The 13,459-nt window shown below is 38.4% G+C and overlaps 1 protein-coding gene across 2 annotated transcripts in view; it reads left to right on the forward strand.

Annotated features, from left to right (window-relative positions):
• The window catches only part of CSMD3 (CUB and Sushi multiple domains 3), a 1,180,750-nt gene that overhangs the window by 474,364 nt on the left and 692,927 nt on the right, over positions 1–13,459 (forward strand). For both annotated transcript variants that reach the window (XM_075920204.2, XM_075920205.2), the window contains one exon: positions 3,370–3,457. In XM_075920204.2, coding sequence (XP_075776319.2) covers positions 3,370–3,457 — 88 coding nt within the window. The remainder of the gene's footprint in view (positions 1–3,369; positions 3,458–13,459) is intronic.

A 13,459-nucleotide genomic window follows, 5' to 3' on the forward strand; every position in this document is an offset into this window, starting at 1 on the left:
TTGTCCCCATCATTTTGTATGTATAGTTGGGGTTATTTTTTCCAATGTGCATTGCTTTACATTTATCAACATTAAATTTCATTTGCCATTTTGTTGCCCCATCACTTAGTTGTGTGACATCTTGTTGAAGTTCCTTACAGTCTGCTTTGGTCTTAACTATTTTGCCAGTATTTAAAAAGGGCATTTCAGGGTCCCTATCACTATCCTGATCAGGTGGTCAATAATATATCACTACTGCTATATTCTTATTATAAAAGCATGGAATTGCCTTCATTCATGATATTCTGTTGTTTATAATACCTTTCCTATTATCAATTGTTACAAGACACTATGGGATAACAGGAAACATGGGAAGCTGGAAAGCAGTTATATTTTCATAGACAGAAATGTCAAGTTTTATGTGAGGTAACATTCTACTTTCACAGTACAAAGGCTCCAAGCTCAGCAGACGAGCCGTGTTTGGCCAAGCATATGTACAGATGAACATGAATAGGAATGGATTTAAGCATGTATTTAAAACATTTTGGTGAATTGGAGCATAATTAGAGTTGTCAGTTTAATGTATTCTACCTATAACTTTTGTTTTGTTTTGTTTTGTTTTGAAGTTCAAAATGTAGTGTGTGTGTGTGTGTGTGTGTGTTTGTCTGATTTTAATTGTTTTATTGCTATGTTTCACTCAGTACAATCTTTCAGAATTTTCTGATTGAATATAAAATACATCCATGTATCAAGTTAAGTTCCATTTCATTGTATTCTATTAAAATGTAACAGCTCAGGGGTGATGGCATTTAGCAGCATAAACTTTGTCAGGCTTATTATTATGGCTGAAATGTATAAAATCCAATTGTTTTCATGCTGTGAAATCAGTACAGAATCTGCTTTTTTTCACATAAACTTCAACAGTATTACATTTTTCAGAATAAAACAGAGTAGGACAATAAAATGTTCTATGTGAAATACTGAAAGATGAAATACAATAAAATAGGAAGTCCTGTTTAAACCTGGATTTTTGTCTTGTTCATTTTTTCATAGTAAAATAAATTCTTGTATCTACATATAGTACAATAATAGTAAAAGTCCTCTAAATATTGTATAATCTAATAGAATTCTAGGATGTAATTGTGATGGGATCTCCTTGGTGGGAAGGGGAGACAGGAACCTTGGGACCGCTATGCTCCCTTTACTCTCTCCAGACTGTGTTGTCTTTCACAATGCCTTGTCAATGATGGGCAGCAACCCTCCAGGCTCTGTTATCACTCAGCACAATTGAATGCAGAGCCCCACACTCAGCTGCTAGATTGGATGAATGCTCCCAGAGCCACTCATAAATCTCTCACAGTAAGGCACCAGTCAAATTTCCCCTCCCCAGCTCCTAGAACTAGACCTCAGGGATATACTGTCTACTTTATAAATTGTTTCACCTGTTCATCAATGGAAAGTGGACGTACACCAGTCTTTGTAAAACCCTGGAGCAGATTTGCTGCTTGTTTTCATATAAACTCATAGGTAAAAATCAACAGTAAAACAAGTGTATTGATTGCATAGGATTTAAGTGACTATAAGTGCTAGACAAAAAGTCAGAGTTACCAAAAGAAAATGAAATATAAACAAGCAGTCTAAACTCAATCCTATTAGAGTAGACAACAGCTAGATCAAGCAGTTTTTTTCTCCCCCCACTGGATATTGCTGTCCATAGTTCACAGATTTCATCCTTCAAATCTGCGCCAGTCCTCTCAGCTGAAATCTGCAGTTTTCTCACTGTCCTGGTTCCTTGGTGGGTGAAGGAGAAAATTCCAGCATGTGGCCACTATGTTCTGTATTCTACCCTAAGATTCATGTGCTTGGGGAGCACAAGTCTAGGCATATCTGAGGGGGAGGTGCGAGTGAGTCTCCAAGTCAAACTAACTAATTCTCCTGGTGTGCTGTCATGCAGGTGAATCATTGCAATGTACCTCCCTTGCTGGACAGTGGCTAGTGATGTCTCTTCAATAGTACACATTTGGGTGTTGGTTACCTCCCTTGTAGCACTAGCATCTGGGTGTCTCCCAAACTCATATTTTAGTGAAAACCATACAACACAGTTTTCATAATTTGATATGCATTAATGGCATTCTTATTTAGATAAAAATTGCTTTCAGCAAATCATAACCTTTCCCCTGATGTTTACAAGCAATGGTTTACATGCAACATCATAATTATATACAGATGAGGAATATGGGGGTTACAGGTTGCTTCCCAAGGTATAGAATGTAATAGTCATGTCAGTTATTTCCTGAGAACTTTTGCCATAAAAGCTTCTGGCCACAATTTTAATAAATGTTTCATCATGCAAAATCTTAACTGAAGGCCTCTTCTGCCCCACTCACAAACATAATAATTGCCTTTTAGAATTCCTCCTGGGGAGAGAGTCAGTGTCACTCAAGAGTTCTTCTGTCTGTGCCCCATGGTAATGCTCCATCCCATGTGGATTGGCCACTAACCTCATATTTAATTCTCAAGCCATGATTTGGATTTTGTGTCTTGTATGGTGACAGTGTGTAAAATAAGACAAAAGGATGATTTATTGAAAAAATATACTAATTTGGGAATCAATATTAGACCCTTTATATGTGCATAGCTCCCACTACAGGAAATGTTTGTGTGTGTAAAATGCACTTGATAGATTTGTAATTGTTTTATTTTAATAAAAAGAGATGAGTTCAAGAGGTAAAGTTTAGATCCGCATAAAAATTTCTAGCCCCCAATGATTCTGGAATGTTCAGCTCTGAGGATTCCTTTGTTTCTTTCTGAGAAATTTACGAAAGTTAAACTTAGTTCAGATATGAAAGCTGCCCACGGTGCCTCTAAATTTTGGGTCATTTGGACTCATGGCAGGAATTAAGACCTATCTGACACAATTCCTATGAAGTTTTGCCTTCGTACACAAGGAGAGCAGATCAGATACTTGTTGAGAAGGCACAAGTAACATTGCTGAACTATGGTCAGAGGAAAATTTCTCACAATTACAGTAATGTCAAGTGTTCATTAATTGCAAATATTATTTTAAAAATGAAATGGAAATAGTATGTTTATGGAGTCAATAAGCTGATGAACAAATAAAACAGTTATTTGGAACTTTTTTCTATTATCATAAGACTCCTAGAATTTGTTGTATACAGATATAACACATATTGTAAAAACAATGTATTAATGAAGGAAAATAAATTTATTGAAAATGGAGATTATTCTACCCTAAAATCTAGTAACTATTTGATGTTTTTGAAGTAGCAACATTGTAGATAATATAATTTTTCATGCTATTATTTGTCTAAATCATCATTTTTCTAACTTTCCTAAAACAGCATTGTTTTCTTTTCTTTTCGTTTACAGTAAATGAAGGAGGTATTAAACAGGCATCCAATCTGTGTCCAGATCCTGGAGAACCAGAAAATGGGAAACGTCTGGGCTCCGATTTTAGGTAAAATATTAACCTTACCATTGTACCATTTCTATAATGTGTAAATTGTTAAAAAAATATAGCATAGATATTTTAAATGTATACCAAGACCACTGGCTAACCTTTAGGGAGTTCTATTTAAAATTAGATGGCATGATATAGCCCACTGTATTTATATTTTAGGACTAAGGGCAAAGCTGTCTGAAGTATACTTGGAAGAAGTACAAGTAACTAAGGATTTGCAAGGAATGTAATTGAAGAAATTTATTTAAAATAGTTTAATTTAAATACTCAGCTGCCTGAGTCCTGTAAATATATGGGCTATTTGGAGAAATGGAGACATTTGTGGGACATATGTGAGGAGACGGTAAGGTGAGAATGTGTGTAGAAAGAATTTCTCTTCAGGGCAATCAAACCATATGTTGGTGAGGAGAGAGGCAGGCTACAGAGATGATAGCTCTCCCAATTTAATGTAGGAGCAGTTTGCCCCATCTTTTGCATTCTAGAGCAGTTGGGTGTTGCAGTTGTGCAGGCTGTGTAGCACATATCCCTATGTACATATACAAGAAGGAAAGTGCCCTGTTAACATGAACTGGAGGTAGTCATGAAAACTGATACAATCCTTGATGGAAAATAAAAGGGAGGTAGTGTTAGAGAATCATAGAAGAAAGGGGGTGGAAGAGACCTCAGAAAGTCAGCTAGTCCAACCACCTGCTCAAAATAGGACCAACTCCAACTAAATCATCATAGCCAGGACTTTGTTAAGCCTTTCTTTAAAAACCTTTAAGGATGGAGATTACACCATCTCTCTAGCAACCCAATCCATTGCTTCACCAACCTCTTGGTGAAATACCTTATTTAAGAGCAAATATAGACCTTCCCCACTGCAACTTGAGATCATTGCTTCTTATTCTGTCATCTGCTACCACTGAGAATAGCCTGCCTCCATCCTCTTTGGAACCCGTTTAGGAAGTTGAATCACACCTCATTCTTCTCTTCTGCAGAATATATAAGCCGAATTTTCTCACCCTCTGCTCATGAATGATGTGCCCCAGCCCATTAATCATTTTCTTTTCCCACTGCTGGACTGGGTCCAATTTGTTCCCATCCTTTCTCTAGTGATGGTGGTGGGGGGAGGGTGCTGAAACTGTACACAATGCTCTCGACTACCAGTGCCAAATAGAGTGGAATAACTTCTCTCAATCTGTTGGCAGTGCTCCCACTAATGCAGCCTTGGCAACAAGGGCACACTGTTGACTCATATCCAGTTTCTTGTTTATTGTAATTTCCAGGAATTTTTCTGCACAACCGCTGCTTCGTCAGTCAGTCCCCAGCCTGTAACAATGAATGGGATTCTTCTGTCTTAAGTGCAAGACTCTGCACTTGTCCTTCTTGAACCTCATCAGATATCTCTTGGACCAATCCTCCAATTTGTCTCAGTCGCTCTCAATCCTATCCCTACCCTCCAGCATATTTACCTCTCCCCCCAGTTTAATGTCATTGCAAACTTGATGAGGGTTCAAACCAAGCTGTCATCCAGATCATTATTGAAAATTTTGAACAAAACCAGCCTCAGGAATGACACCTGGAGCATTCTGCTTGATACCAGCTGCCAATTAGACACCAAGATGTTGATCGCTACTCACTGAGCCCGATACTCTAACCAGCTTACTCTCCTTCTTATAGTCCATTCATCCAAGTCTTACTTTTTAAATTTGCCAGCAAGAATACTATGGGAAATTGTATCAAAAGCTTTCCTAAAGTCAAGGTATATCACATTCACTGCATTCCCCATGTCCACAGAACCAGTTATCTCATCATAGAAGGCAATCAGATCTGTCAGGCATGACTTGCCCAAGGTTAATACATGACTATTCCTGATGATGTTATTCTCCTCCAAGAGTTTCACAATGTATTCCTTGAGGACTCGCTCCATGATTTTTCCAATGACTGAGGTGAGGCTCACCACAGACCCTCCTTCTTCCTCTTGTAAAAGATGTTCACTATAATTGCCTTTTTTCAATCATCCGGGACCTTTCCTAGTCACCAAAATTTAGAGTAAGATTATTTTCAAAAGTGCCTATATGAATTAAGTGCCAAAGTCTATATAAAATCAATGGGAGTTAAGGGCCTAATTCAATTAGATGCTTTTGAATATCTGACCCTTGGTTTTCATTTAAAAAGACACAGAGAGGCTCACGTACTTCCTGATAAGCTTGTCAGCGGAAGTAAGCTAACATCAAAACACAAAAGCTAAGCCAACCAAAATATCTCCAGCTCATTTCCAATTTCCATTTCTGTGGGTCCCACAGTGCTTTGTATTCCCTAAAATCTTTCCAAATTATGAACCCATTAAAGCAGGAAGCATTTCTATTTCCTCTGTTGCATAAGACCAAGCACGTTGTTGGGGCTTAATGCATCATTAATGATAATAAAGCTTCATTGTAAGTAGTGCATCTATAGTGAATAGCAGATAAAATAAAGGCAGATGTCAGGAGCAGGTGAGCTGGCTCTCCTGGGCCCCTTGAGTATGCAGAGTCTGCTGTGGGGGATACATACTGTGGCTATACTCATCTTAGGCCTTTTGAAAATGTAATTAACAGCAGGAGGTAATGGCACATTGCAAGCCATACAGATTATGTCATGTCAACAGTAGTGACAAGGGTGGCAGGGAGAACTCCAGTCAATTTATTCCCTGGAGGTATGTCTACACTACCCCGCTAGTTCGAACTAGGGTGGTAATGTAGGCATATCGCACTTGCAAATGAAGCCCGGGATTTGAATTTCCCGGGCTTCATTTGCATAAGCCGGCTGGCGCCATTTTTAAATGCCGGCTTGTTGGAACCCCGTGCCGCGCGGCTACACGCGGCACGGGCTAGATTCCACGAGATGTTGAGGACAGTGCCCACACAGGAGCAACACCCACTGCTGGGTAGCAGGGCTATACAAGTCACAGATCTGATCATAGTACAACACTAGAACTATCCTCAGCATGACAAAAGAGAGAGAAGAATCACCATGGACACCATCCAGCCTTCTAACAGAATATCACAACATATTTCACGAAGATGGACTCTTAACAGAGCAGGATAAAGTCAGTATTAGACCCTGTTGTGCAATCTATGAGATGACCAAGATGAGAGTTCCACTAGCTAAAGAAGGAACTGGTGAGATTGCAAACAGAAGCCATCATGACATGCTTAGTGTAGGAGAAAGTTATGTCAATTACAAAGAAACTCAGGAGCATAAGTAAAAGCTGTAGCAACTTCTGAACAGGTTCTAGGAGCAGAAAAATAGGCTGAATTCAGACAAGCTGAAGCTGAGGAAAATGGAGGTATCCTACACTGGATGGTCCCCTCCATCCTCCAGGGATAGAGATTTCACCACCCACCAAGGTAATCCAGTTGAGTGCTTCCCCACCCTCCTAGTAAAATAGGTTTTCCTAATATCCAAGCTAGACCTCACCCACTGCATCTTGAAATCATTGCACCTCATTCTGTCATCTGTCACTACTGAGAACATCCTCTCCATTTTCTTTGGAACTCCCTTTCAGGAAGTTAAAGGCTGCTATCAAATCCCCCCTCACTCTTCTCTTCTGTAGTTTAAATAAGCCCAAATCCCTCAGCCTCTCCTTGTAAGTCATGTGCTCCATCCCCCTAATCATTTTGGTTGCCCTTGGCTGGATTTTCTCAGATGTGTCCACATCCTTTCTGAAATGGGGAGCTCAGATTTGGATGATGGAGTCTATCAACAGAGATAACATATACAAAGGTGGGAGAAACATTAGATGATTGGTGTGCTTGCAGGACTCTGAGGTGCAGCAGAACACCATGAGATGGCAGTATCAGTTATTTCCAAGCTGATACTATCTGATACCGAGCAAGCTATGTTTTAACATCTGCCCCCATCAAGTCAGCAAACTCTCATGTAGCAACCTGCATTGAACTTGGGGGAAAGAACACAGGTTGCAGGATGGAAGAATTTGGAATGCTAGATACTATTGTAGCATGTGTAGCAGGGATTTTCCTTAATGAAAAGTCAGCCCAGCTTCAGCAATGTGGAGTTTTTTCCTATTACCCAATAGATGATACATGAAACACCTACCACTGGCTGGCACAAATGAAAAGGCTAGTTAGGGAAGAAGAGCAAGTGGTGACTAAAAGTGTCTCACTGCAGGTAGATTATGAGAGAGAAATGGGGGGTGAAGTACAATGTGTGGAGGTGCAAACAATAAATGGAGAAGGTGGCAGAGTTAGGTTGGGCTACATTTTTCTGTTTCCCTAGCAAATTTTGATCCTACAGGAAATGTAATTGGAGGATTTCCTCAAAACTTGGCAGCAGTGTATATTATTTTATTAAGTGCTAGCTAAAAAGTCACAGACGCATTCTGACATTCTTCTCTATGAACCAGACTCTCCATCCAGCTTTATCTTGTGAGATACACTGAAGTAATTCAGTGTTTATGATGTAATACCTCCTCTAATCAAGAGGGGACACTACGATGCATGAAGAGAATGATAACATGCAGCACCACAAGACACTGCAGCAGCTTTCAGAAGCAAAATATTTTCATTTTCAGGGATAGGAAGAGGGGAACATACAGAAGTCACAGAAATATTACCATATTGTGAAATTTACCCCACCCGACCCAAAATCTTACATTTTGGTTGAAATTTTTCCCATATATTGATTACTTTGAAGTTGTGACATTGTTAATACACTATGTCCTTTCAAAATATGAAAAAAATCAGTAAAATAGTGCATACAAATAGATGTATTTTGTGTCTGTTTTGAAATCATCTTTGCCCTCTCTGTTTCATTGTTCAGTTGCTCATAAATACAACCCACTTTAACAAATATGTCACCCACCTAATGCCATTATAAAAAAACAAACAAATGGTAATTTACAATACTTGTGTGTGTTTTGTTCAGTTTACTTAGGTTTTATTCTGGAAGCATCTTATGCCTGTATTGTCTTCAGTTATAGCTGAGGATGCTCATCCGTTTGCAAGGCTGGAAATGTGTTAGATTATAAACCCTCACAGAAAGGACCTTGTATCCTCCTGGGTATTGTTGAGTGGCTAGTTTAAGAGACGGTTTTGTGCTGCTATCTTATTTACAGCTTTAATAGAACAGGAAATCTTGTAGTCAGTATAGGAACTCCAACTTTGTAGGAGTAATAGCAGATCATACATTTTTATCCAGAAGACATCGTTAGAGATAATATAAGAAAAAATAGCTTGTAAAATATAAAACATTTCCATTAGGTACTAGGCCCCTTGGAAGCAGCTATTGAGTTTGTATCACATTAATACAAGAGGACCAGTAATTTCCCAATGTACAGCCTTCCTTCTGGCTTTTATGTCATCTCAAAGGTATTCTGCCAAGTTGCCTCCGAGCAGACACCTCTCATACTATCCAGACATTCAAACAACACTGGTTTAATTTCTTTAAAGATGGGAACAATCTAGTTTGGCAGCTCTTCTCTGGGTAGTCTCTTCTTAGAACAGCTCTTGTCTTGTACAATATTGCCTTGTTAGCCAGGCCTCATCTGATTAGCTTTTCTTAGAAAAGTCCCAGACTGGGTCAGCTTCTATTATAATAGATTCCATTAAAATGAGTTGAGACCAGTTTTCAGCTCCCCCTCCTTCCCACTCCCCACACACACCATGCTTATGGTGAAATTCGGTATTTGCTAGTTAAAAGGCTTCTTCATTCAACTGTTTAAAAGCTATGGTAAGAAGTTTAACAATACATACAAGTCAGATAAAGATAAAACAGAACATATTTTATAAAGGATTTTGATTGGAAATAACTATATTGACATTTAAAAACATCAAGGCTGCATCTACACTGCAAAGTTATTTCGGAATAACTGACGTTATTTCGAAATTACAGTGTGAGCATCTACACAGAATTCAGTTATTTCAAAATAAATTTGAAATAATTGATGGCTTATTTTGAAATCTGTAAACCTAATTTCACGAGGAATAATGCTTATTCCAAAATAGCTATTTTGGAATAGCGGTGTTGTGGATGCTCCACCGCTGCTATTTTGAAATAACTCCTCCCCAAGGCTATTCAAAATAATTACTCTCCAGTGCTTCCTGGGCCTCTAATTTGAGGTAGCATGTTGACATTAGGAAAGCTTATTTTGGACTAACTTTGAGGTTTCCCTGTAGTGTAGATGTGCTATTTTAAAATAGGCTATTTAAAAAAAATTCCAAAATAGCTTATTTCGAAATAAGCATGCTGTGCACATGTACCCCAAATGATTCAGGCCCTTGTGTTAGCAAGCATTCCTTTTTCTCTAGAGATAACATAATCCCTTTGTACCTTGAAGACTCTCATGAGCTTTCCTTAAGGCGTGTGTCCTGCAAAGAAGGAAAAACCTCTTTGTAGCCACTTTACAATATATAGAAAAGTCTTGAAAGAGCTGTGGCTATTTTCATGCTTGTTTTGAATTCATAAATATTAGGAGAATGAAGACTGGTTTTCCCTAGAAGACTTGTTAGAGACCTCAGAAATGTGGATTGTGGGATTTCTCACAAGTTCATTGAAGGAGCAAGACTGTGGAGGTGCATCTACACAGAATTCTAAACTCGAAATAAGATACACATTTTGCACCATGCAAATTGCATATCTTATTTTGCTTGAATTTTGAAATACCCTATTTCAAAATTTGGCACATTTACACAGTGCCAGATTTTGAAATAACACACTATTTTGAGATGTCTCTTAACCCTCATGGAACAAGGGTTACAGAAATGCTGAAATAGTGCATCCACCATTTCAAGATCTATCTTGAAATAGTGGGTATGTTCAAAAGACACAGGTTAGCTATTTTGGGATACTTTCAGTATCCCCAAATAGCCTGGCAGTGTAGATGTACCCCGGAATATTAAATGACTGTTTTCACTCTCAAGTTGATCATTTGTTAGAAAGAAAGAAAGAAAGAAAGAAAGAAAGAAAGAAAGAAAGAAAGAAAGAAAGAAAGAAAGAAAGAAAGAAAGAAAGAAAGAAAGAAAGAAAGAAAGAAAGAAAGAAAGAAAGAAAGAAAGAAAGAAAGAAAGAAAGAAAGAAAGAAAGGAACCTCATTCCACAAGGGACATTTCAGAATAGCGATTTATTTTTTAAATACGTTTTGTGTAGACAGCGCCAAATTTCAAAATAAGGTGTTTCGAAATTAACTTGAAATAAGCTACACAATTTGCATAGCTCAAATTGTGTAGCTTATTTGAAGCAATGGGTGTAATGTAGATGCACCCTTCCTGTCTTATGGGTGGCCCTTCTTCTCCTTGCTAGAATGAGGAGAACTGGAAACTTAAATTCTTAGCAATTATAGCCTTAGTGTGAGCAACCTGGCAGTCCTCAAAAAAGAATTAATTGTGCAGACACCTTAAGTGTTAATGCAGCATTTTAGAAGGAGAGGAGAAAATATTTGTAGTAAAACTTCTCAGAATCTCCTTTCAAAAAAGGTTTAAAACAGTATCAGAGTGTTTTTAAAAAAATGCTTGGGTCCTCACATAGTCAGAATCCTGTCACCATTTTCCAGAGCCAGTGTGTCTGTTGGGGCCAGAGGGAAAATTTTATTCCAGCCATAGTAAGTAACATGGCAACTGGCAGCTTTCCCAATCTATGTCTTCAAAAAAGGTGTAAGACAAGCTCTGAGACAAACTGCAGAAATTTACAGTATCCCTTGGGATCTGACACAATATGCTTTACTGTTTGGGATATACTTCTGTGATGCAAGAATCCCCATTGCTTTGTTTTGAAATTTTAAAAGCTTTGCTTCTGATTCTAAATGCTTATTTGAGCATAACTGGCTTTTCAGGGTTGAAATAAAGCCAAGAAGACTCGCTGATCACTGCCAGCATTTCCTAGTCTGAAATAGATGTTTTCAATCAGAAATAAAGCTTCAGTTCAGTGAGGACTCTGGAATGTTACCTTTAAATCTCCCATTTAGCTTTTCTTTACTATCCTCAATCATTACTTGCTTAAGTTACTTCAGTGAAATGTGCACAAGGTCTCCCTGCATGCATCACACTCTGTGCCCTAAGATAGGGGATAGTAATTAGTTAGTTTTGATCTTTCCTTTTCCAGTAGGCTAGACATAATTTGCTTCTTGTAAACTGCTGTTTGAAACAGCAGTAAGTCAATCCCCAGTAGGGGATTTTAGTACAAATCAGGGTTCACATGAATGCTTAGTGCACAGCATACAAGGATGCAGTAGATTTATACTCCAGCTTGCCATGCTCTAACTCTCCATATAGACAAGCCCCAAATTGTCACTGTATGGTAATTTTGGTAACTGTTATTTTTTAAACACTTAATCAGTAATTTTTCTCAATCGATCTGGCCCCCATCACATGGTATTTGTGCACCCCTACAGTATTTTAAATGTATATCCTCAAACCAACTTTTGAGGTAGGGAAATACTATTATCCCATTTGGCAGTGGTTGTCCTAGGCACAGAAAGATCAAGAGTTGGATTTTAAAAGGTGCCTAAAATGCAGAGAAGTGCTTGGTGGGATTTTCAGATTTTAGGTACCTAACTCTCACTGATTTTACCAAGGTGATTTTGAATCCCTTTTAAAAATCTAGCCCTAAATGTCTTGTCTGAAGTCATACAGAAAATTTGTGGCATAAAGGGAAACTGTACCTAGATTTGAGATCTGTGCTAGTGTAACCCACACGCCTAGGCTATGTCCACAACGCAGGCTTTTTGCACAAGAACTTTTTGCAGAAGAGATCACATATAGTCAGAATCCTGTCACCATTTTCCAGAGCTTTTAAGTGTGTCTGTCGGAGCCAGAGGGAGAATTTTATTCCAGCCATAGTAAGTAACATTGCCATGTGCTTTTGCGCAAGAGAGCATTCACGCTGCGATGGACACTCTTCCGCAAAAAAGCTCTGATGGCCATTCACATCAGAGCACCTGTACTTTTTCCAGTATGGGTTTCTTGTGCAAGAAACCCCTGTTGTCCATCCACATACATCTTATTGTGCAAGAGCTCTTGTGCAAAAAGGCTTATTCCTCATAGAAAGAGGAATAACTCTTGTGTAAAAAGCCCTGTCTTCTGACAATCTACTGTACTTTTTCTTGTGCAAAAACGCGATTGTAGTGTGGACGCTCCATGAGTTTTTGCATAAAAATGGCCGTTTTTACTCAAAAACTCTGCAGTGTATATGTAGCTCTAGTGTAGTTTGCTGTCCCACATAGCGGTGCTTAGACCACTTACAGTGAGAGATAAGAACAAGGGAGGTCTACAGCCTATCACTCAAGCTATAGAGGCTCCTATACTAAACTCCAGATGTTCTAGGTTCAAATCTATGCTGTGGTGGTTACACTAGCACAACAAACAATGAATCATCCTTGGAACTGATCTTCAGCACATCGATCCAATCTCTGCTTTCATTAACTAATACATTTCTCTTAAGAGAGCTGTCAATGTGTAAACAAAATGATTGCTAGTTCCTGGAAGTTTCACTGTAAATTTTCCTAAAGATTTTTTTATAAATACCTTCATGACATCTTTCCAGGATAGACTTTCAGATTCCTGAAAAGCATTGCCAAAGATCTCTGCATCCTGGGAGAACCCAGACCAATCTGCACCTATGAAATGTGGCTAATTTGTAGCAGATTCTGCTACTACCACTACAAATTCCTTGTCAGTCATTTACTTGCAGCTAATCTGATTCCCGTTTTGACCAGCCAGTGTAGCCTCTGGCTGTACATGTGTATAGGATCACCTGAATAACTAATAAATTACCAAAGGTTTCTAATGGTGAGGGGTCCAAAAATAAAACCATGTAATCTGAGCTATCTTGAATTTCTAGAAGATTTGGATTGGATCAAAATTTTATGATACAGGCCAATTGCTAAATAAAAATAAAATTAAGCTCCCCTCTTATCAATGTTATATTATGATGAATATGGGAAGATAAAAAGCAAACAGTAAGGAGAGGAAACTACATGTCATGTGAATGTTTGTACAACCCTTGACTTGCGAATGGCAGAGG

Source organism: Pelodiscus sinensis, chromosome 2 (assembly GCF_052426305.1).
Source record: "Pelodiscus sinensis isolate ZL-2025 chromosome 2, ASM5242630v1, whole genome shotgun sequence".
In the NCBI taxonomy this organism is placed as follows: domain Eukaryota; kingdom Metazoa; phylum Chordata; order Testudines; family Trionychidae; genus Pelodiscus; species Pelodiscus sinensis.